Here is a 25,675-nt window from a genome sequence, read left to right on the forward strand (position 1 = left end):
CACCCTTCCTTGCAAGGCCATATGGAATGGCAGTACCGGGTCAGTTGGTGGACCTTGGTCGAGGATATCGGTCAGGTCTTCCTGCAGAAAATCCACTGGTGGCGCAGACCACCCCAAGTATTCCGCGACCCTCGACATAAGGTGCCGGTACGAGGACTCGGCATGGGTGCCAGGCTCAGGCCCACAGAACTCCACCTCCGGAGAGGTGTCCTGACCACTGTCGTTGTGCAACGACTGACACAGGTCTTCAATCTGGCTATAACCAGACAAAATCTCGTCAGGTACCTCCTCAGGAACCATATCTTCCTCAGACCCCTCATCCACCTCAGAAATATAATCCAGAGGCTGGAATGAGGGCACAGAAAAAGAGAACAGACATTTTTAGCCTTGGCCAGAGCCTTTCTAGGGGGTTCCGCTGTGCCACGGGGTACCTCCGACAAAGCAGCCTCGAAAGGCGTCGATGGAATCGGCGTCAACGTCGAGCATGGCGCCGACGGCTTCGACACAGTCCTCGATGGCAGAGCCCCAAGCGTGTCCTTCGACAGCCTGGGCGCCGATGGCGTTGACGGCTTCCTCAGAGGCGGAGTCTTCAGAGAGTCCTTCGTGACCTCAGCGCCGAAGGCGTCGATGTCTTCTTCGAAGACCTCACAGGCTCCGATGGTCTCAAGGGCATCGAGAACTGGGACCTGGACGGGCATGTCTAGAGCGACCATCCTTGTAGGACCGGGACCTCGAATGTGCCCAGGGATTGCGACGACCGCTCGAGCCCGAAGGTGTGCGAGTGGCATCTCTAGCACAGTCACAGCCGGTGTCTTTCGACGGCGCGGATGGACCGAGCCCTGCGACTGAAAAATCACCATCATCTCCTGCCGAAATTAATCCCGTTCCGCAGGAGTGCAATGCTTGTTGGGACAAGCTACCCGCAGACGGGACGTGGACGGGGAAGGCGACCGATGCCGGCGCTTCCCTGAGTGCCTTGAAGAGGCAGAGGAATGGCTAGACCTACTCCCGGAACGAGACCCACCGGACTTATGCCAACGATGTGGAGAGTCGCATGTCGAATCGTCAGTCGAAAGCCCAGTGGATCTCGACTTCCGGGGCTTGGCCACCTTACCTACAGAAAGCTTCTTCTTATGCTCCTGCAAGGCCTTCGATGTAAGTGACTGGCAGTCTACACAGTCATCCATGTCGTGGTCCTCACCGACGCACCAGAGGCAGGCGTCATGCAAATCCGTCAATGACATCTTGGACCCGCAGTCCCAACACTTCTTAAAACCTGGCCACGGGGTGGAAGAAGACAAAGACATCATGGAAATCTTCACAACGAACAGGTTCGAAGAACCGAAAGAACAGAACTCAGAAGAACTGAGGCGCGCCGCGATCTCCGAAGCAAACACGTTCGCAGAAAAAACAGAACTGAGGCTACGGGCGTCATGCGTCCTACTTATAACATCCGGTGATGTCGGCTCGAAGGAGACCCTCGAGGACAGCGTATCAACGTCATTGACGCAGAACATTTTCCAAAGCAGCACAGCTGTGGTGATTACTTGTCATAGATATGGAATACGTCGGAGGACCCAATCCCCTCGAAATGGATTGCTAGGAGACAGCCAAACCTTTTCTTGCCAATGATAAGGCTACGAACATTTGGTCAATTTTTCTAAATTCCGCCGTTCTAGCTACATAAAAGCCATGAGCCATCTTCAGGTCTAGCCTATGGATCTTCTCCACCTGCAAGTATAGTTGAAGGTCCAGAATCTCCATGTACCACTTTCTCCGCACCCAATCTGGGGTGATCAAGACCAGAGTTGCCCGAAATCTCCTCAACCTCCTGAGAACCCACGGAATGACCCTAGTCCTAAAGCCAGAGAGCGTGGATCATTTCTCACCATCTTGAACTTGTCATTTCTCAGGACCTTGTTTAAGGCCCTGTGGTCCAAGAGTCCTCCCCCTTTCTTGGGTACCAGCAAATACCAGGAATACCAGCTCAATCCTTTCTGCTCGGGAGGTACCTCTTCCACGGCACCCTTTAAAAGCAGGGCTTGCAGCTCTTCCTGGAGCTCCGGTTTCAGTTGCTGAGGAGGAGGGGGTGGTCTGTCCCGTGGCCATTCTAAGAAAGACAGACAGACATTGGACAAGCTGGAGTGCCCAGGCATCAAAGGTAATCTCCCGCTTTAGAGGCCAGTGCTCGCCTACCTGTCCTCCATCCGGGGAAACACGGGTGGAGAAATCAAAGTGGCTTTGAGGGCAGAGCTGCCGCTGCTGTTGTTGTCTGCTGGCCCTTGAAAGGCTCTGCTGCCCCTTCCGGAGCATGGGAAACACCTCTCCCTCAGACTGGGTTGCGGGAGCGGAGTCATTCTGCCAAAGGGAACTTAACGTCTGTATCCTTTTCCCCTTAAGTTGAAGCCAAAAGGCGGGTTTATCCGGCTTCTGGACAGCTAGGCTCAGAGACTTGGCGGCAAGCTTTGAGTCCTTAAATTTCTCTAAGGAATTTTCGGCTTTAGGGCCGAACAGATTCCCGCCATCAAAGACAACATCCAGTCATTTGTTTTGGATGAGAACCCAGACATGTTAAGATGAGCCTGTCTCCTCAAGACAGTCGCTGACACCCATAGATCTTCCGACGCAGTCCGCGATGTCCAGGCCCATCTGCAACGAGTGCCGGGCCCACCTTATTACCATTCACAATACTCTGGAAGCCCTCCTGCATCTCACTTCGGGAATGTACTGAGCGGTTTCTCAGATAGCCCTCCACAAGCCAAACGTGTATTTTGCAACTCGCAGGATGCTTTTGACCTCCCTAAGGGTCATGCTGCCCGAAGAGAACACCTTCTTGGCAAGGGCGTCAACCTTCTTTCCTTCCCTATCTGTAGGAAGTATAGATGTGGACACGGCTGACCTAGGTTTAACAGTGGCCGCCTGCACCACTAAACCCACTGGCGTTGGATGAGTGGAGAGATACACTGGGTCTTCCCTTGCTGGCCTATACTTCTATGAAAAGTTGAAATTCACAGGGGGAATGATGCATGGCCTCTGCCATAAGGGGGTGATGGGATCAGCAATAGTTACATTAAATGGCATGGTCCTCTCCATAGAGGGTACTTCCTCCAGAACGTCTGTGAGATCCTAACCTGACAAAGGACTGGCTGGCGCACTCCAACCTAGAGTATCCACCACCCTAACCACTGTGGCACGGTACTTGGCATTTGCATGCCAATAAGGGTGAGCCAGCTGCGCCAGGAGAGGTGTCCAGGCCACTGGCATCATGGAGGCCCTCAGCTAAGGCGGCTAAATCTGGTTGGTCAGAGAAAATGTCTCTGCCTCCAGCACCTGCACATGCAGGGTCGAAGCCACACATCTCGTCGCCACAGTCGTCAAAAATTGTCACCATTGTGTCAAAAAACTCAACTGCGGCATGTATGAATGTTTGGCTATCAGCATTGATACCGATGTTCCTGAGGCCATAATAGCCACATTCGGCGCAGAGCCCGGGGGCTTTGACGACAACAGTATCATGGTGGTCAGCTAGGGGCCAAGGTTATCGGGCACCACCGGAGCCACCAGAGCCTGCTGCTTCGAGGGATCAACGGACCCCCGGCTGCTTTATGAGATATATCAAGCCTCTTCTCCTTGAAAGCCTCCCACTCGCCCCCTGGAAGGAGGCCACGCTGACGACTTACAGGGTTCATCCGATGAGTCGGATCTGTGCCTGTGTCAATGATGACTTTTCTTTTTATGGGAGTAAGAGGAAGAGGAATGACTCAGAGTGTGACCTCTTCTTTGACTTCTTCAGATGCCTATCCCCTTTTTCAGGAGTAGGCCGCTCTGCATCGGGATCTGCCGGACAGTCGAGCAGGGTTGGAGATTTAGATGGCGTTGGCCTTCCGCGAGTTTCGCAGCACTCTCCTGGAGCGATTTTGGGTTCTTCCTACAAGAACCACAGTCCTCAGTGACGTGATCGACACCGAGACACCACACGCAGATGCTGTGTGGGTCCATGATGGACATTTTGGAACTGCATTCCTTGCAGTGCTCTAAGCCAGACACCTTGGTGGTATCGAGATCGCATTGAACCAACGATGAACTCGGTTTAAAACATTCTTGTGAGGGAGCTGTTCCATGAGCGGCGTGCTCAGCGTATGGCAATAAGGAACTGAGGTACAGGGGCGTGGTGATGCAGTATATGTACGATGACCGATGCTGCGTCCGGAGTCAAAGTCTGCAGCATCCAGACAAGACGGATAGATAGCCGAGTCAAGGTGCACTAGCACCCTGTCGAAAGGTTTTCCGAGCAGCTGCTGCTGGATTGAATACCTATCTGATGAGGAATCTGCAGGAGAAAGGCAATCCATTGAAAGAGCATTACCGGTAACTAATTTCTCCTTCAATGGATTGTTTTTTCCCCTGTAGATTCCTCATCGGATAGTCTCCCAAAGCAGTATAGAGCACGAAGGCAGGACCAAATTCTTTGAACAAGTAACAAGTAAGCTCTGCAAAACCCCCAGCCAAAACGAGCATCTGCAATCCGCACTAGGGTAGGCAGTAGCAGTTGGTGAATGTGTATAGCGGTGACCACATTAATTGCCACTCAGCAAATATCCTTTTCTGCAACACCCCTTTGCAAAACAGAAGATGCCGCCATATCCCCTGGATTAAGGTGCCCTGATGCCTGCTGGAAGATATTTCCCCAATATCTGGTATGACTCTGCAATGCACAGAGTTATCCACCTAGAGATTGTCTGTTTTGACGCATTCATATCCTTTCTGGACATAGGGAAGGCCACAAAGAGTTGGTCATTGCATCTAAATTCATCTGTCATTGCCACATATAAGCTGAGAGCCCTCTTAGGGTCCAACCTATGCAGCCTCTACTCATCCTTGGAAGGGTGCGCATGAGGGTAAACACTGGAAAGTTGATGTTCTGGGACACGTGGAATTGAGAGACCACTTTAGGCAGGATTCCAGGCTGCACCTTGAGTGAGACCTTCTCTTTGAAACAGAAGAAAGATGGCTTACAGGATAGCCTGTAGCTCACTGACACGCCTGGCCGACGTGATTGCCACCAGGAAGGCAGTTTTCAAGGTAAGTAGCCTGACAGAACATGAGTATATGGGCTCAATGGAGCCGCCATCAAGAACAAAGTTAGGGTCCTAGTCCGGAACCGAAAATGGGGTAGGCAGAAACTTATTTACAAGGCCCTTCAGGAACTGGGTCATAATCGGGAACGCGAAGAAAGATAGTTGATCCAGATACCTCTTAAAAACAGAAAATCCACCATGTAGCCTTTGACTGTGCCAACATGTAGGCCTGTGAATGCCAGTACTTTAAGGAACTTCATTACTGAAGTACTGGGACAAGTGATAGGACCTATCCTGCATTCCTTGGCCCACGCCTCAAGTCTTCTCCATCTGCAACCATACAGAGATCTGGTAGATGGTCTGTATGCAGCAAGTAACACCTCAAGTAAATTCTCTTCCGAGAGGTTCTAGTTATCATACCTCAACCTCTGAAGAGCCATGCTTGTAGGTTGGGGCACTCTGGATTCGGGTGAAGCACCCAACTTTATGACTGGGATAAGAGGTCCGGCTGGATAGTCGAGTCCTGGAGCTCCAAGTACCATGTTCTCCTCTCCCAGCCCGGGACGATCAAGATTATGGTGGCTCGAAACCTCCCCAAGCTCCTGAGAATCCACAGGAGGGTGGATATCAGCGAAAAAGCATAGTGGAGGGCAAAGATCCACTCCACCAGAAACACATCCCCTAGTGTACCCTTCACTGGGATTTCCCTTGAGCAGACCTGTTTACACGCTGGTCCTCATAGCAAATAGATCCACTACCGGGGCACCCCACAGAGCGAAGAATGTTTTGAGAACTTCCTGGCACGCTTTACACTCGTGTGAGACTGTGCTCTGGCTGCTCAGACCATCCACAAGCCTGTACTCCGCTCCCGTCAGATGGGCAGCCGAAGTGCGGATCTGGTTCTCCAGCCACCCGAACCATAACTGCAATACCTCCCTGCATAGGAGCAGGGACCGCACACCACCTGCTTGTTGAAGTAGTACACGGCCACAGTGTTGTCTGTCAGAATAAGGGTGTGTTTCCCCCTGGGTAAAGGCACAAAAACAATCAGGGGTAACTAGACCGGCCCCAACTTCAGTCTGTTGATGTGCCACCAGCGTTCCACTGGGGTCGAAGGGCAACTTACATGCAGATCAATGCAGTGAGCACAACAACCCTTTAGGGACTAATCCGTCATCACCCTGGATTGGGGCAAAACTGGCCAAGAGGGTACCCCTGCCATCATGCTCTCTCTGCTGGTCCACCAAGAAAGGACTTTGATCACCGACCTTGACACCCTGAGAATGTACTGGATGGCGACGAAGTACTGGGACCCAAACCCATGCCCAGGATGATTTTCTCCACTGTCCTGCTGTACTGGAGACTGGGATGTCCATAGGGGGATGATCGCAGCAAGTTAAGCTCAGGAGAGGTGTCCAGTCCACTTGCATCATGCAGGCCGTTAGCCAGGGCCAGTAAATCGGCCTGGCCCATGAAGAAATCAGTGCCAGACCGCCCCGCTCATTGGCTCCCGGATCCCCCTTCCTCGTAGTAAATTCACCTCATTGAGTCGAAGAATTCTGATCACGACCCGGGGGCAAAGGAATGCTCGACCATTGGTGCCAAATTTGACTTTGACAGGATAGTTCCCATGAGGTGTCTCAGTGCTGATGCCTGGGAGGCCACTGGCTAGGATGTCGACTTTACGAAAGTCAAGGTCGAGCTTGAGGGCGTAAGGACCTGACGCGGTCCACCGTTGTGCCAGAACCACCGGGTGCAATTGCTGCCAGACCCGCTGTGGTGTTTTGGAAAAGCTGGACCATTACCCCGCTTCCTTTGAAGAATCTGAGTCACGTCTGTGCCAATGGTGCCTTCTTTTTATGGGTGGATGACGATGATGAATGGTAAAACCTCCTTTGACAGTGCGATCTCTTTTTCGCCTTTGTTAGGCAGAATCCTGTGCAGTTCCCTTAGGGAGCACTACATTAGATTAAGACTACAGGTGAGAGCAATAAATCCCCTTTGGTATCAGTCTGTACCACAAAGATTTAGTTGGTAGCTGTAGCTGAGCAGTCAGACTTATCTCAAGAGGGAGATGAGCAATATTCAGGGTTTACAGAATAGGCCTACAGTACTATGGCACAAGGAAACACTGACCAAAGCTTTGTATTAAAAAGTAGTTATATATTTATTTTATACACTTCTAATAAAACACATGTATCACTGTCATCAAGCAAGTTAAATTAAGGCAAAGGAAAAATATACACACTCCCAAGTTAAATTGTAGACCAAATGAACCAGAGTGAAAACTGAGCAAAATGGCACAGTGAAAACCACACACAAGGGATTCTCAAACAATTCCTTGCAAGGGAGGGAAAGCACAAGTTATATGGAAATAGTTTCCTACAACCCAAGCAACACTTCCCATAAGTTTGTGGACCAGTTTAAGCAAGACAGTGCATCAGTATAGGCAATACTTAAATGAAAATTTAGCAAAATGGCATTTCACAAGGTTTAAAAATGGGAAGAAAGGGGTAGTTATAAGAAATATGTGCACCACACAGTTCTAGATGAAAATCAATCTAAAGAAGGCAGGTCTGACAAATGTAGCCAGAGTCAATAGGCCTGTGCCAGAGTCAGTGGTACAGGGCAAGGGCCCAGGAGCAAAATGTTTTTGTAGCTGCAGTCAAGTCTTTGGTTAACGATTTTGAAAAGGTGGATGCAGAAAGTGAAAAGACAATGTTAAGAGAGAGTGGCGGCCAACCCAACAGGTAGGTAAAGGATTTAAAACACCTTTAGTGCTACCGCGAAGAAAGGGCGGCCTGGCGGAACAATGTACCTTTAAATGAAGAAGTGGCTCCTGCGGTGGCGGTTGTTCCTGGTAGTTCCTGCAGGGAGATTCGACCAAGGCAGGTCCCGGAAGGCGATTGGCAAACTGGTTGTCCCCACCAGCTCAAGGGAAGAAGGCTCTTGCAGATGAAGATCTTCTCTCGTCGTGTGGAGAAAAGTGGTGAGACACTGCAGCAGGGCTTCACCGGTGGTTCAGTCTTTGCAGATGTCTTTGGCTTCTCTCCTCTTCGGCTTCTTAGTTCCAGTGGCAACGTCTTGCTCTTCCAGTCCTCAGGACTCTGCTTTTATGCAAAAAGATCCCCATTCATACAGCCTAGCTGTCACTCACACAGTGGAGTGATCATCTTGGCGGGAGACCCTCCAGCCTATCAGGATAGAGTGTGAAATGGGTTGCTGAGGCAACCCTGTCCAGGGGTCCTACTCCCCCCTCCCACACAATGGACCCACCCCAGACTCAGTGGCGCCGAAAGGAGGGCTTCTCGGCAGAAGCCCGCCAAACGGACAAACAAAAGGATCCCCGACCTGGGTTAGGAGTTTAGAGAAAGACACGAGAAAGAAGTTATATTAAAGTTCTGGCAAATAAAACCTACCAGAGTAAAGTTAATATTAAAATACACTGGCGGTATGTTAGAGGTTGTCAGAAAAAGTGGTAGCCTCGAACAATGGGAAAATCACATAAGAAAATATTTGCGGTTGAATATTTTTGGTAGTAACCACTGCCACCAGCCAGAAACTTTTGAGAGAGGGACTGTACGGTACCCTCTCGAAAATGAACATAAGGGAAAAACTATTATCCCTTTCCAGTACCTCCATAGTCAGATGGTTTGTACTGGTTTAGTTCATAAAAATTGACTAGTAAAGTCAATTGGGACTTTACATGCCCTGGGAGACAGTAGTCAGTCCCAGGGTATGCAGTCTATGTTTGGGGGTCGCTACGACACCCCTGTGTCACTGCACAGAGGGTGCTGTGTAACAGGTGAATAAAGATGGTTCCTATGGAGGGGAGAGAAACTCCATAGGCATTAAACACAAAAATAACCTAGAACACACATGGCAAAAATGCCTAAGAGTGGGAAAAAGAGTCTCACTTTTAGCAGGAGAAAAAAACAAACCCTTCAAATCCAGCAAAGCGGCTGGGGGACTCTATAGGTAAGGGAAATTAGCCAGAAGATGAGAATTCTCCCTAAAAGTCTTCTTGCGATACACGTCCTACTTTTTGGGTGTAGGGCCTTCGGTGTCATGGCCCGCCGACTTGAAGGTCCAACGCACCAGGGACTTCGATGGAGGCCTTCCGAGCACTACCTTCACCTACTGTTCCCTAATAGACTTGGGGTTCATTTGCTCAACATCGAGTTCCTTCCCGACACATCACATGCAGATACCATGCGGGCCCGTGACGGACATCTTCGAGCCGCAGTCCTGACAGCTCTTAAATCCCAACCCTTTGAGGCCCGACTTGTGGATGAAAATCAAACAAAAATCTTCGAACTGAAGAGAACCGTTCTGGAAAAAAAGGATTCCGAGTGCATTGAAAAATGCAACAGAGGCACGGGGCGCAGTGAGTAATATATATATGGCCAACGTTGTGTCTCGAGGACTGGTGGGGTTGAGGAGGTTTCTGAGCAGCTGATGCTGAAAGGACATCTATCAGATGAGGATTCTGCGGGATAATGCAATCCACTGAAATAGGAGATTTGGTGAAAAACAAACAGTAGGACAATGTTACGAGAGTAGTGTCTGTGGCATGCAGTAAAACTAAGGTATGGGTATATCCCTAATAGCCAATTCATATTCTGGACCAATGATGCCCAGGACAATGTGACAAAGCTGATCTTGGACACATATAAGTGCCGCTTTGCGGCTATTTAAAGATTTTTCCTGAGTGAGATGAGGCTGGAGCTATTTCAATGATGAGGAATCTGTGGAAGGAAGATATCCATTAGAACTAAAGCATGCGAGCATTACATCTTGTCCTAACTCAGATTGCTTTATTTGTAACAGACTTGGGCATGTGTCAGCAGCAATCTTTCACAAATGAAGGGGGTGAGGGGGTGTTACCTTTTTGTCGATGATGTGTATAATGAGGAAGCGCTGGCGTGGGACCACATCCTTTCCAGAGGTGAGTGGATCCAGCACCCTGTCTGAAGAGCTTGGTTCCATAGCCTCAAAACGCTGGAATCCTTTGTGGGCTGTTCAAACAAAAAATTTTTTCCATGAAATAAAAACACGAAAGGTGAGAGTTAGTGCGTGCAGACAAGCGAAAGAGATGCAGTGAGGCAGACCGACATGTGACAGCATGGCAGGGTAGACACTTGATCGTTTAACAGTTTAAAGTGTGCTGTGACTACATGGCTGCAGAAAGACATTGTACAACGTGACATCAGGTTGTGAGCTAACACTTAGCCGATAAAGTGAATGTGGTGTGGCAGTGGACTCTGCACAAGGGGATCATTCTCAACATGGGTCAGGAGGCCTACCAGAGTGTTTACCAGAGTGAGCCATGCTCAAGTGTTGGAATGAGAGAGTTGGGAGGGCCCCAGTCTCTCCCCCTAGCCCCTCACACCCATGGTTGCAAGTAGGAAGTACCACTTTTGATCATTCCATAAATGCTGGACAACCAGCTGGCAAGCCTTCATTCTCTCTTCACTTTCAGGAGTACTGAATCCAGAAATCATTGTGGCGGAGGATAGAACATGGAACTCATCAGCACTTTTGGATGCTCCTCTTCCACGAAATCAAATCTACTTTTTTATAGTTATATGTTAAATAAACAAAATTCAGCCTTTAACAATTTAAAATACAAAGCATACTGTTGTATTTAACCTTTCCGGTGGAACAAATGACGCCAGAGCCCCAAGTGACAGACAGCTTTAGTGGGTTCACAACAAAGGTACATTAGGTGTATGTACAGTATATTAAAGACAAGTTCATAGCTAGAGAAGCATGAAGCATCCACGCCCCCCCCCCCCCCCCCCGTGCTCAAGCTCCGAATCCCAACTGACACTGGTGGAATCCTCAGGAACCTTGCATCATAGCATTCATAACATTCCAACAAGGACCCAACACTCCATGCTCAGACACACCCAGGTTACAAACAGCTCAAGTAGACCACAACACATCCCCCCCTTATATAATACACACAGAGGAAGAAACAGAAGTAATAAAATCGCCACTCAACATTTGTAACAACCATAAACCCAAGTCTATCCTTCTGAAAACACCTACCAATCAAACCCCTCGAAGCAACAAAGCTTTTCCCTTCCAGAGCACTCTAAAATATCTAACCACATAGCTATGTCACCGCATGCACCAACAACAGTACTATAGCTGGCCTACTATAGAACTCACACAAGGGAACCAGCCCACCACCCAGCGCCAAACCCAAAACATACTAAGCATCACACCTATATCCATCCAACTTAGTCCACCAACAACTAGTTGTGCCAAAACACAAAACAGGGTTCCAAACCCCACTGACCACCTGAAGCAAACCACACAGCTCCACTCCACATTTGGCACCAACCAAACTGTCTTCAACCACATACCGCCAATAGGCACACAACTAGAGGCAAATGCATCCCACTCACCACCTGGCACCAGAATATAAGGGCATAAACCCTCCTAAAATTTGGTACCACAATAGTCGGGCCCGCACATCCTATTAACCATTGGCACCTTACAACAGGGCATCCACAACCCTCGCACCCATTGGCACCAGACCTGCGCAACCACATGCTCCACCTCTTGGCACCTGACCTGAGCAATAATATGCTCCATGCTGACCTCAACCATTAACCACACACATTAAACCACCACAAACTAGATAGACAAATAGAGCATTAAACATGGTAAACAAAGTTTAAGCAGCGCCATACTAGAGTCCAACATTTAAGCCTGCAGAGTCCATCATGGTCATGTACCTGTGGGAAAAATGTAAGGTTATTTGTTTTGAAGTTCAGCAAATCACTTAGTTATCCAAGCATGAAAACATCTTCCAGCACCACACAAATCACCAATCCTTTTTGCACCTCACATGCATCCCAGATTGCCACCACACATGGCGTCACTAACCTAAAACATCCAACATGTCTCACAACATGCCATCTCTTTTGGCACCAATCAGCCGGGAACCACCTTCCCCCAAAACACATCCACCAAGTTCCACCTGAACAACATCACCATAATCTAACAATCTACAAAATGTGATATTACTGAAAGCATTGCAGTAATACAGTTTGTTACGGTAACACCCATAAAATGGCAAACTGTTGGCAATAAGGCAATACATTACTGTCAGAATCTTACTCCAGGATACAGAAGAATGGAATCGAACACCAACTGTCAAAAGAAAAGAAACAAATTGCTGAAATTCACGGGTCAGTTTGTAGTCCAACACGAGGAGATCGCAACGTGCCATACTTGACGATCCGATCGTATACCTGAAATCTCTTAATCCCACCACAACACTGACGTTATAGGCGCATTGCAAAGTTCTTGTTCTAGAATTCTTTGTAATACACAGTTGCGTACATCCAACTGTTCCGGTGGACGCTTTGAGCACGTTGAAGGGTCCTTTACTCCAAACTCTCTCACATTGCAGTACAAGCCATTGTTCCAGTCTCCGGGAACGCCCGCTTTGGCATTCTCTCAGCAGACAAACATCACTGATACCCAACGGAGCATGCCGACGTCACCATTATTGGACGGAGCCTCGACATGCACCGAGCTCCCGGCACCAACCTGCACTCAGCTCCCAGCACCAACCGCCATCCATGCTTCTAGGGATGTGATGTCTCCGAGATACTGCCTGCTGACCACCAACTCCCAGTCAACGTTAAGGGTGCAACCCCGGTATAGTCTTTGGGATCACTTTTTTTACTGTAAATACTGCAGACGCTCCTACTAAAGCATTTTCTAACGTTGATAGTGAAACAGTCACTTGTAGGTTCCCTGGCCCCTTAATGCTGCAAGAAGAATCAGAGTTACCTAGTGCCAAACCCCATCATTATGCTCTTTCAGCTCTCAACAAACTAATAGCCAGATCATAGCATTCCAATAAGGGGAGAATGATCTGCCTTGACTGGGTCTGTTTGTTCACAGCCTGCCAGCACGCGCACCTGCATAACCAACAAGACGCTGGCCTTCTTTCCCCGATGACCCACGTCAGAGAGACATAGCTGAGAGCTTGCACCGGGTCTAGCCAATGGATATAATGAAAAAACACAGGAAGATGGATCTTTTTAGAGCGATGGAAATCTGAGACCACCTTTGGAAGAAAGGGAGGGTCTCACTCGTAACATCACCTTTACAGAGCCAATCTGCTGGCCCGACTGGGCTAAAGATAACAAAAAAAACAAAACAGGGGATAAAGGGTCCAGATCCCTCTCCCAGTACCAAGCCGAAAGTGTGTGCCACCTGCAGGCATAAATAGACATTGAAGCCGGTCTCCAAGCTAATAGCAGTACATCCAGGATGTCGTCCGACAAATCTCATTTCTTGTATCTCAACCTCTCAGTAGCCAAGCATGAAGGTTCAGGCTGCTGAGGTTCAGATGGAGGACCTGGCCCCCTCTATCTGGGGGAGCAGATTCATTCTTTGCGGGTGCTGCCAGGCAGAGCAGATGGACATGTCCAGCAACTGTAGGTACCATGTTGTCTGTGCCGGAGCGATCAAAATCAATATGGCGCAGCCTCCTGAGAACCAGCGGAATGACAGGGATTAGCAGGAATGTTCCCGTGGATCTGTCAACCAGGTAGCCAGGACACGACCATCGCTTTTGGAACCAGTCCTTGGGGGTGGACCAGTGCGGGAGATCACCTGGTCAGGGGTCTGCGGGGAGTGGGACACCGGATGGTAAGACGCAGCATCCCCTTCCCTGTAAAACATTTACCCCATCCTACCCGGTAGGATATTTAGGAACTCAGCCCCCGCCCCTTTTACAACATGAACACTTTCTCACTGACAGCCTTGCTCTAAGGGAAAACAGACTAACAACCGAGCCGTTTAATCGACATGTCCCAATACTATGGTCAGGTGAGGTCAGGCAATTATCTACAATCACTCACACCTGGCTTTCATTACACTTCCCCACACGGATAAAAGGCAGAGCACGAGAGCACACACTGAGCGAGGCAAAGCACACGAGAAAGCAGCTGAGCAAGATAGGAAAGGCGGCAAAACCGAAGGAGATCGCTAGGTGGGAAATTCACTTTACCTTTCAATAAGGAACCGTTACTTTCCAGAAACCTCGAGAGAACGCGTAAAACCAGAAACCAGGCAGAAGAATCCTGCATCGTGTGTCAGAGATACCCAGGGCCCTTCCGCGTCAATAATCAAGGCGGGGAGAATCACCAGCCACTGTGGTACTGTCCTTGGCTCCAAGAACAAAGATGCTTCAGTGAAAACAACACAGCCAGTGAGTTGGGGAGACCGATACAAGACTGGTCTGTGTTGAAGCCAAGGTTGCAAGCAGCAACACTGTATGATGAGCACTGGAACGAACATAGTTAAAATGCGTGTGATAAGAGACGCAAATGAAGATAAACTGTTAATGAGTAATTGAACTTTAAAGCAAGCTACAATACCTTGATGGAGTGGGCCAGCAGCGCCTGGGTGCTCAATCGAAGGTCTCAGTAATGTATCTAGCTGATAAATAATAACAGTAGATACATTTGGTCCAAGCCATGCAGATGGAGGTCAATTGAAAGAGAACGAATACATGTGAAATGAAGTGGTCCTGCAACGTATCAAGAAAAATCCCACGCACAATTGAAAGTCTTTGATTTTGATGAAATAAAGAACGTTTGGAAATGTACATGAATTTGGTCCAAGCCTGGCAGAGGGAGACAAATTGAAGGTTTTGTGTTAAAGTGGGTTTGATCTGGGGTGAACAGTAAATCACCCGAGAAGTTGTATAGGTGAAAATCTTGTCTCCTGCTCAAAACGTGGGGAAGGGAAACCCACGGCTTGAATATCCTGGCATATCATTTCTTGAACACTTTTCTTTTGCATAACATTGTTTCCGACTCTATTTGTATTTAGAAGTAATGATTGCTAATAGGTTTATTAGTATAGGTCCTTTTATTTTGACAAGACACCACTAGGACTTTGTTATTATTTGATGGTCGTAGCTTGCTCGCATCTTTAGATTTAGGATTTGTCATGGGTATCAGGCAGGTAGTTGGGGCAAGCTGGGTGGAGGCTCGGCAGGCCTGGCATAGGCACATAAAGAACCCATAAGAAATCCCTCCTTTCATTCCTTCCTAGTGTTTGTAGTAACTTCCTGGCTACCACTTCCTGTTGCCAAACAAGAAGTGCATGATAACTCATGAGCTCTCTAGTGTTTGGGTGTGGCTGGCTATATAAGCCACACCCAAGATTCTTCCAGTGCTTTGTGTTGCTTACGGTGAGCTGTATCAGCAACACACTTGCCGTGCTCTGGATCAGCCAGCATCTGCTTACCTGCTCCGGATCATCCTGTTTCTGCTTACCTGCTCTGGATCCTCCTACTTCTGCTTACCCGTTCCGGATCATTCAGCTTACCTGGTTTTTACCCCACGCTGCAGCTATCTCCAGTCAAGAGGTGACTTCTACACCGGCACCTGTAAGAACAAAGAAGAACAGCGTTAACACGTGCACATCAGTAACGCTGCACATACTCACCGAATCTTCCCGCGATGCTGGAATCCAGGTTAGTTGCACGAGTGCACAAGAAAGAAGAGACATTATTCATTGCGCTCGCTCCAATTACTCGGACACTTATTTCACTGCGCGCTCTCTCTCTACGCGGTGCATACTTACCAAAAGCCTCCGTGCAAACTTACCTAGCCACCAAGTCTCCAGTAGCGCTGAACCCAGACTCGAGGCGCTAATACCACATAATTTCGAATTGAAGGCGCTGTGCAAACCTACCAGCAGCTAGCTTCTACACGCAGCGCTACTCACCCACAAATATACCGGCAAACAAAGACAATATAGACAATTTTGGACACTCAACATTCTCTGTGCAACGTTCACTTGTGGGAAGGACTTTCTAGCCAGTGAATAAACAGGCGCCTTGAACTCTCGGCCTTGCGGTGAAGGCATAAAACAGCGTTTGGCATCTGAACTCAGCCTACAGACATTGGCACCAATCACATGAGTGAATCACGCCCCTGAAAATGCAGGATGGAGTGCACATCCTACTAAAGATCAAGATATTCCTCCGGGTGAAACAGGGAAAGTGAAGACTCCGGGTCAAGGGAGGCTCATCCATCGCTCCTGCGGAGACACAGGTGAGTGTGACAGGATTAGATAGGCGTTTTTCAAACCCAGTTGAAGTTCAATATACACCCTTGAACTGTGATCACTTGTGTTGGTCGTACAGTTTGATACTATGACTCCCTTACACAGTCTACATCTTGGATAAAAGGAACACTCCTGCAACTATTCATCAGATTAGCAGATCATCGCTAGGACCTCTATGAAGAAGTGCAGCCTGTTGATGACACAAGGACAACACCTGCAGCTGACCAGCATTGACTCCAGTGCTGTCCAGGTGAAGCCCTGCTCCTCTGTCTGGATCTCAAGAAGGCCTTTGTTGGTGCTTTAACCCCTGGACTGGTTGGAACAACCAGTTTTGACCCATGCTTGAGGATCGATGCTGGCTGGGCATTTGGAAGGGTCCCTGGATTTATGGGTGGACTGGTAATCTCTCTACCTCGCTGTAGCTGTCACTATTCCAAGCAGAGCCTTGGACCTTTGCAGATCTTCAGCTTGTGCCATAAATTGTCTGAGTCTACATTTTCAGCAGTCTCACACGAAGGTCTAGACCGAGAGACAAGAAGTTCCGTCCTCTCGACTGTTTACCTTGTACAATTCACTGTATCTGTTCTATATTTGAATCTACTGTAACTATGTTGAAAGTAAACCTTTAACCTACTTGCGAAAGATGCCCAGTTACCTCCGGGTTGGGTGCGACATACAAATAAATAAACAAAGGGAAGGTGTGCTGCACCTGCTCCTGTGTTCGTCACTGGAAGATCACCTGTCGCCACCCGACCATGGTGACCTCCATTGAAACATGTAATCTTTGTGTCCTAGCGGTGTCGTATGGCCGTCTGTACTACAGAAGAATTCACCTTTCCTTGTTTGGGTGTTCTACTGGAAGCTTTCTGGAACCGATATCTAAGTACAGTGACCCTCTCGAAAGGGACCAAGACAGAAGAAGCCCGCAACGGAATCTGGAACCTCCACAAGTGGTCTCTGGAGAGCTCTGAACCAGTGGGGAAAGGCTACATACCTGTTGCTGTTCCCTCCTGCCTCTCATAGCGTCACATGGGTGTAAAGTGCTGACACAAACTCCCTTTTACCTGAACTTTGGTGGTGTAACCTAGGTCAAGGATCCCTCCCTAGACCTTACCTAGTGTGTTGGGATTGGGTTAAGTCACTTATCTGAAATGTATCCAACTTTATGACTCTTATTAATCATAAACACTGGCGGGGGAGGCGCTGTTGAGCAGCCCAAGATGGCTGCCTAGTCCTTGAGCTCCGTGGGGCTCCGGCCGAAATCCGCCATCAACTGCAGTATTAAATATCCTTGCAGCCCAATACTTCTTGGATTTACTTGGGCGACCTTTCTGCATGTGCCACAGCAATCCCGGCCTGAAACGGTCCCGGGAACCAGACGAATCGAGCGTCTCTGCCAGCTGGCGGTCTCCTGTTGGGGCCTTCGCGCGCGCCCGGCTCCCGCCTCCTCCTCCCTGCCGGATCTGCTGGGCGCGGGACCCGCGCCCCCTGATCACTGCCTGGGGCTCTCCAGCTCACGGCCTACACCAGTCCCCCCCTGGGGGGTGAATCTGACATCACCTGCGGCCGCCCCCCTGGGGTACGCTGTAGCGCGGGCGGCCGCTGCGGGAGCGCACCCCCACTCCTCATCGACACACCAGCTCTGTGGCACCCACCTTGCGCCCCCCCTGCGAGGGGGCCTCTGCCATCGGCTCCGGCCGCCCCTCCCTGCGGTGCACCACCGCACCGGTGATCACCGTGGGGGGCCTGTGCTGGAGCGCGCCCCCACACCTCTCCTTCACAATGGTACTGCAGCGCATACTCCACACCCCCCCGGGGAAAAAACTGCTGCTCTCCCTCGTGGCGATGCTGGGGCCCTGTCCTCACTGGGCTGCGGGTTGACTGGGCAGGAGCCTGGTTGCCCACCTGATATCTGCAGCTCCCGATCCGGACACCAACGCCCAGGTGAGGAGCGGGGGTGGGGAGGCCCCGAGCCGAGTCACTTGTGGCCTCCATCACCTAGTCTTGCTTCCTGAGAGGCCAGGAGCCCTTGCCTGCGCTCTGGAAGGGGGCGCTACACCCGGATCACCTGCGCCCGTGGGGGCCTCTGTGGACCCTGGCTGCTGGACACGCCAGCGCCTCCTTGCTTGGAGCTCCTGACTGTACCTGGGTTTCCCCCTTTGCACGAGGCACTTAGAACTGGGGGGCCATTTGACCAGCTGAGTGTTTGGCCTCCATTAACATTCCACTGCCACAAGCGCAGCGTCTCCCACCTCCCTTCGATCTGAGCCCTGCACCTCCGTCCTGCTTTATCAGCTCCAACTGTGCACCTCGCCTTATTGGAAATTCTACCGGCAATGCCCAACAAATCCAGAGGGAACTCGAAAGGGGGAGCCATGGACAAATTTACCAAATCTGTCCCGCGGATGGAATCCGCCCACACATCATCCTTACAGGAGGAACCAGTCCGGTCCCTCATTCCTGTGCAACTGCCCCCGATCTAACTACACTCATGGAAACCATGGCTAAAAACTTTGCCTCGTTCCACGAGAAACTGGATGACATTAACGCCAATGTGGCCTCCCTGAAAACACGAGTGGACCAGGCGGCCACCAGAATCACTGACGCGGAGAGCAGAATCTCGACAAACGAAGATGACATTTTAGCCTTGCAGAACATGGTCACCTCTCTATCACGTGACATGAAAAGTGTGAAAGCCAAGTGCGACGACTTAGAATCGTGCTCTCGTAGAAATAACCTGCGAATCATCTGTGTCCCTGAAAGAGCGCATGGAAGACGCCATTGAAACATTGCTCAAAGATCTCCTCGGCAATCCGGCCCTCTCGCCCTACTTTACAGTGGAGCGCGCCCATCGGGCCCTCTCACCGCGCCCCAAACCAGGGGACATTCCAAGGCCCATCATCGCCAGAATTCTAAACTACCGTGACAGAGACCTTATCCTCCGCCTGGCACGTGAGAAGGGTGAGCTACGATTTGAGGTCAATACCATTAGGATTTTCCCAGACTTTTCAATAGCTGTACAGCAGGAGAGGCGCCAATTCCTCGAGGTCAAGAAGCTGCTCAGGGAGCGCAATGTTCCATACGCCATTCTGTTCCCCGCACGTCTTAAAATCACATACAGTGGCAAATTATATTTTTTTACTGTGCCTGACGAGGCAGTGAAATTTATTGAAGCACACATCCCTCTCCATGATCCAGATGATGGACACGCCGATGGAGGCTGATCCAATGCGCCGTGTCCTAATGGGACCTAATTAACCTATCTAGCAAAACCCCCCTTTTCCTCATCAGTGTACATGTGTAACTAGCAATAATCTACTGAAAGCTTACCACGCTTGGCCCCATCTATAGCCATCTGGCCCCAGGCTCACCACTGGTACTTTGGACACTGATCTCTGTGCGCCTTCAGTGCTTGGAACTGAACATGACTACTTAGTACTCCTCAGTTCCCATCCTACGTTCAATGGCCAGCTGACCTTGGGACCTGACACAAGATCCGCTTACCGCAGAACCTGCACCGGACGGCTGTTGCTGTCCTACACGATGCTTAAGCGGCCGTCCTCACGGCAACAGCACACCCCACTGCAATGACAATGTTAATATTCGGTTGGGTGTTTTTGATGGCTGGCCCCAGTTAGGCCATGGCAGGGGCACATCCCCGTTGGATGTTGTCCTTCGTCATCTTCTGTTTCCCCAGCTTTGGGGGGAGGAAGAACTACACTACAAGTTGGGGGTGGGCAGTGAGAGGGGGGGGGTTTGTTGGGGATTGGAAAAGTGTTACAGTAAAAGGTAGAGGCGGATTGGCAGACCGCGTAACATTGGGGCATCCGCATCTGAGGGGACTTTGTCTCGCATCTGGTTTACGACAACAGTGGTGGGATGTACATTAGTCTTCTGTGATACCTATAACTGCGATGTCTAACGCCCCGGAGGACTGAGCAACCTTGTTGGGGTTCCGGAGGTTGTGGCACGCGTCGATAGGGTTAGGTTATGTTAGGTGGGCACAATTACTATACAGTGAACCACTGGCCAGGGTGCGCACAGGATCGGTGATATCGGAGATATGGCAACTCAGCAGAGGCACCAGACAAGGGTGCCCCTGGTCCCCGATGTTATACATTCTAGCCCTGGAGCCCCTGGCAGTGTACCTCAGACAACAATATGACATGGTTGGTACTGAGGTAGGGGAGAGAAACACCTAATATCCTTCTATGCTGACGATTTACTACTATACTTGAAATATCCGGAGGAAAATCTTCAGTATATTCTAGAGGTTATGGAAAGGTATGCAGAACTGTCCGGCATAGCGGTGAACCCCCAAAAATCGAGCATGTTCCCATTGGGGAGCTACATAGGAATCCCTCTGGAGCGGTTGCCAGTTTTGTCCGTACCTTGGGCGGCTGATTCCTTCCACTACCTCGGAATAGATGTGTATCATACGGTGGAGGTGGAACACTTGCATAATACCGAGGTGGCTGTGAAAAAAATCCGAACAAGTATGAAGTTTTGGGAGAAGTTGCCGCTGGCGATGATGGGACGGGGGGGGCGATGCTCAAAATGGTGGTCCTGCCCAGGCTGTTACATTTCTTCAGTAATATACCATACTTGATACCCAAAAAGTTTTTTGTCAAACTGAATAGCGTGTGCAGGGACTTCCTGTGGCATGGCACTCACAATAGAGTGGCGCTATGGAAGCTACAGAACTTCCATGATAGAGGGGGCATTAAGCTGCCAAATTTTGAGGCCTATTATGTAGCAAGTCAGTTGCAATATGTAACCAAATGGCTTTCTGGTGAGGTAACTCCTGAATTTAGGCTGTTTGGGCAGGACTGCACCCCTTTTTACCTAAAGGAGATTATCTGGGTGCCTAGACTTGAAATGAAAGAACGCCCGGGTATGATGTTGCTTGGGTGGAAGATGTGGCGCAGAGCATGCCGACTGATGGAGAACCCGTACCCGTGTTCCCCACAGGTACCGCTAGTCGCCTTAGCTGGGGGAGACGACCAACTCAGAATGATAATTAGGACCTATTGGGAATCGGTCGGGCTGGTCACATTGGGAGATGTATGGCAAGAGGGGATCATTAAAGATTTCGAAGAAATGGGAGAAGAGGCAGGTTTGCACAGAGGCCAATATGTCACGTATCTTAGGCTAGTGCAGATTATTCGTAAAACCTGGCCAGAGACTGTACTGGCGGAGGAGCCAGACGTCCTAATGGGAACAATATATGACATATCAGAAGGAGGGGACGAGATCTCTAGACTGAACGAGATGGTGAGGACCCGGGTGGGGAAGGATTTGTCTCATTTGAGGCTGGACTGGGAAGCGGAGGTGGGGGCACAGATGACCGATGGGATGTGGGAACGTGCTATGGGATACCACAAGAAGGTGTCCAGAAACGCCAGATTGCAGCAGATACAGTTATACATAACGCATAGAGCCTATATGACCCCGAAGAGAATATCTAAGTTTGTAAACGCAGGAAGACAATCATGCCCAAAATGCGATGAAGAAGATGCTGATATGACACACATGTTCTGGTCTTGCCCAGTGATTGAAGCTTTTTTGGGCGGAAGTGGCACGGAAACTAGTGGATAAAGGGGTCACGCTCAACATAGATACGGCCTGGGCCTGCCTATTGGGAGGGTTTCCCAGACCACGGAACACTAAACATGTTGGAAAACTGAGGGACCTGGCATATGTGCTTGCTAAAAGAAGGATTGCCATGGGCTGGAAGCAGTGCCACAAGCCATGGGGTGAGGTATGGTGGCGGGATTTGCAAAAATGGGCGGAGGCTGAAACGGTAGTGTGGCAGGAGGCATGTAGCAAGTGCGGGGAAGAAGAAGTGGGTAACCTGATGGCTTGGAGAGTGTTAATAACAGGACTGTTTGTAAATAATGCTGCAAGTTTGGTTTGTATTGTTTATTTGTTTTCAAAATAATAAAAAACCTTTAAAAAAAAAATACCTGGGAATTCAGGTGTCCTTGACCAAAGAAGCTCTCTTAACTAACAATTACCTGGCCGCGGCAGAACTGGCGGAGTCCAAGATACTGCGCTGGCGCTCTCTTCCGTTGTCATTGGCGGGTAGATTATCACTGGTTAAAATTATTTTACTCCCCAAACTGCTGTACACATTCACGAATGTCCCCATATGGCCCGGCAAGAAGTACTTTGCAGATCTACACAAGCTGTGCGCTCAGTTCCTGTGGCATTCTGGTGCGGTGCGAAAAAAATGGGCTGCCATGACTCTTCCCTACGAGAAAGGCGGGTTTACTGCTCCTGACCTGATGCGGTACTGGATCGCCGCGCAGGCGCCGTTTGCCACCTACTGGTACCCTGGGCCTCCCCCTCGCCAGCATGTCAGGCTAGAAGCCCTTGCAGCTTCTGGCACCAATATAATGACCTTGATCCTACATCAACAATATGAGCCAGACTCGCCCATAGACCCAGTCCAAACCACCATATCAGCCTGGAGGTGGATATTTGCTGCAGGCGTTGAAGAACGCCCATACTACAAGTGGCTCCCCGCCTGGCAGTTCCCCGGATTAGAACCCACAAATGACATGGTCTTGGCACGACATTGGCAGTCCCTGGGTTACCTGGCCCTAACCGACTTCTACCGGGATGGGATATTCATAACACCACAGACTTGGAAACCGGGTCACTCGGGTTCACCAATGGAACTGCTGCAATATTACAGACTCCGCACTGCATTCCGCGACACGTGGCCAGAGTTTCCCCACGAGCCCCCCCGACTCCCCTGGGATTTTATACATCGCTAACTTGGGTGGGGCCCACAGGGTGGTATCATTATACAAACTCCTTCTCACAACTGCCACACCGAAGCTCTCTAGGGTGCGGGATGATTGGGCCTCCAAACTGGAGGTAGAACTCACGGACCAGCTGTGGGGGAAAATGTGCTCTCACACTAATAGGGTCTCCCTGAATTTCCGATACCGCACTATACAGTATAAACTGCTGAACAGGCTCTACTACACCCCGCGCAGGCTCTCCAAGTTCGCCCGCTCTGACCCACGGTTATGTCCTCGCTGTGGCGCGGAGGATGCGGGCCACTTACACATGTTCTGGGAATGCCCGCGGCTAACCCCATTCTGGGAGGAAATCCTGAAAACTTTGTCAGAAATCTGTGATACTGTCATCGAGCCTGACCCACTGGGTGTACTGTTTAGGGTTTGGGGGGATGAGGGAGCCAGAGGGGCTGCTAAATTGTTAAATGTGTGCTGTGTAATTGGCAAAAAATGTGTCTTACAGGACTGGAAGTGCTCTGCCCCTCCTACCTTCCAGAAATGGCTGAACTTATTGACCTGGTCTCGGAACTGCGAGGAGGAATACATTAGCACCCTCCCGGCACGGTCCCGGCCAAAAAACATTTGGACTGCCTTTAATAGTTATCTGAATGGCCTGGACGCCGGCTCCTCGATGGATAATTCACCGTAATTATTGCTACTGCGTGCCTTGACACTTGATGCTCTGTAGTGCTGCGATCTCCATGTTATTACTTCTCACTATTCATACGTGCCACTGTATTCTGTTAAATATCCAGATTGCCTTTGTATAGCTGCTCCGATGTGTGTGTATGTCTGCCTCTGCCAACAAAAATAAAAGTTTAAAATAAAAATAAAAAATATATATCATAACCACTGGCACTACCACTATCTAGATAAACATACCTGAAAAGTTTATCTACTATTGAACTAGTGAAATTGGGTAAAATGCCCCAAACCATCTAAGATATTTCTATTTCTATGTCTCTAAATACTTACCTGTGTTTCACTGGTTATTGAATGAAATGCTATTCTATTTCTCCAAAGGGTGAATGTATATATCTGTTTAATAAGTGTCAATGGGACAATATTTGACAAGAAGTTCTGCTTGCTTAGTGTATTTTTATACTTACATGTGTGGTGACAAGGAATGAAGAGACTGACCAAGTGGTCGCTATAGACTTTTATTAAATCATAAATCAAACCTATCTATCCCCAACTCGAAGGGGATTTCCCTACCTAAACTAAAGAAACTTGGGTGCTCATCAGGAAGTCCGAGTGAGTCAAGACAAGGCTCGTCTTCCATCCCTGTCACAACTCCCTTCTCCTGGATGTAAGGCATCCAGACGCCTCTCAAGTTGTTCAAAACAAAGGTTCTGGGTTCTTTGCAACCCAAAGTAAACAGTTGCATAAAGTTTTCGTGTGGTTAAGAGAATGACTCATCTCCTAGCTGATTTTCACTACCTCTAGGTTTTGCCCAATTCTTGCTTCGCCCCCACTGGGATGATAAAGCTGTTCTTGAAGGCCCTCTCGACTCTACAGCACCTCATTTTTATGGAGCTTTCAGAATTTCGTTAGGACTTGCAGTCTAGTAACTTTCCGACCACCTCAAGGACTTGTACACGTTCCTGTCAAAGTCTCCCGGGGAACTATACAGGTTTCGCAAAGGGTCGCTGGCCGACACTTCTCAGTTCTACATCTTCCTTTAGATGTCCACCTTGAGCTATCGCGGACTGCCTCAGCGTAGCTGTCAGACTCCTTGGTCCCACCGTGAGACAATTTACGCCCCAGCCTCTTGCTCTCTCCCGATATTCACCTACTCGGCTCTGCTGTAGGCTACTTGTAGGCAGTCGCAGCACTGTTGTCGCACTGCACAGTGCACCCACTACTGGTCGTGCCAACAACAATTAATCTCTGCAAGTTTATCATGCCGGGTCCCAACCAGACTGCGAGACACTTATCGGGCGTCCTGCTATTCCTCTTCTCAGCCTTGGAGATGAGCCTCGCTGCAGTCTCCTGAAAACCTACGCCAGCTTTTCAGACTTGTAGCGGCCTCCTGGTTCTCCCTCTGGTTGTCTCACAGCTTCCAGTTTGTCAGAACCGCACATGTCAACGGATGACAAAGAACACAGTCTGTCCTTGCTGTTCATTTTAAAGAGCGGGGACAGCCCCAGTGCAACACCAATACAATTGACAGCAGCTGTTCTAGCTTTCGTCCGGCTAAAACTGTTGTTCTCCAGCATGGGTCTGGCATGGATTCACATGCTCATGAATATTCCCCGTCGTCAGGCCGGGAATCCTTGGTAAAAGAAAAAACAGTTTCACTTTCACTTATCAACTGTCTTTCTCCTTTAACCCAATCACTGAGCTCTGGGTCATACTGCCCCCAGCCAATGACTGCCCTCTCCCTAAGCCCCTCCTCTGGCAGTCATCTTCAGATTTGGTAAGCACGTAAAGTGACAGTATGACCAAGAAAGGCCGCAGAGGGGAAGGCGGGAGGGTTTGCATGTGAATCCATGCTGGAGAAAAACAGTTACAGGTAAGTAACTTGTTCCTTCTCCAGCATGGGGTCTGGCATGGATTCACATGCTCATGAATAAAGAATACATAGCAGTACAACATTCCACAACAACGGGAGGTGGCAAGGCTCAACAGAAGCAATTACTCTTACCTCCGGAACAGGCTCACCTTCAAGGG

The 25,675-nt window shown here is 49.5% G+C and overlaps 1 protein-coding gene across 8 annotated transcripts in view; it reads right to left on the reverse strand.

Annotated features, from left to right (window-relative positions):
* The window catches only part of SZT2 (SZT2 subunit of KICSTOR complex), a 2,035,845-nt gene that overhangs the window by 396,190 nt on the left and 1,613,980 nt on the right, over positions 1–25,675 (reverse strand). For all 8 annotated transcript variants that reach the window (XM_069642429.1, XM_069642432.1, XM_069642427.1 and 5 more), the window contains one exon: positions 9,966–10,096. In XM_069642429.1, the coding sequence (XP_069498530.1) occupies positions 9,966–10,096 (131 nt within the window). The remainder of the gene's footprint in view (positions 1–9,965; positions 10,097–25,675) is intronic.

This window comes from Ambystoma mexicanum, chromosome 1q (assembly GCF_040938575.1).
Source record: "Ambystoma mexicanum isolate Mex_15411 chromosome 1q, UKY_AmexF1_1, whole genome shotgun sequence".
Classification (NCBI taxonomy): Eukaryota; Metazoa; Chordata; class Amphibia; order Caudata; family Ambystomatidae; genus Ambystoma; species Ambystoma mexicanum.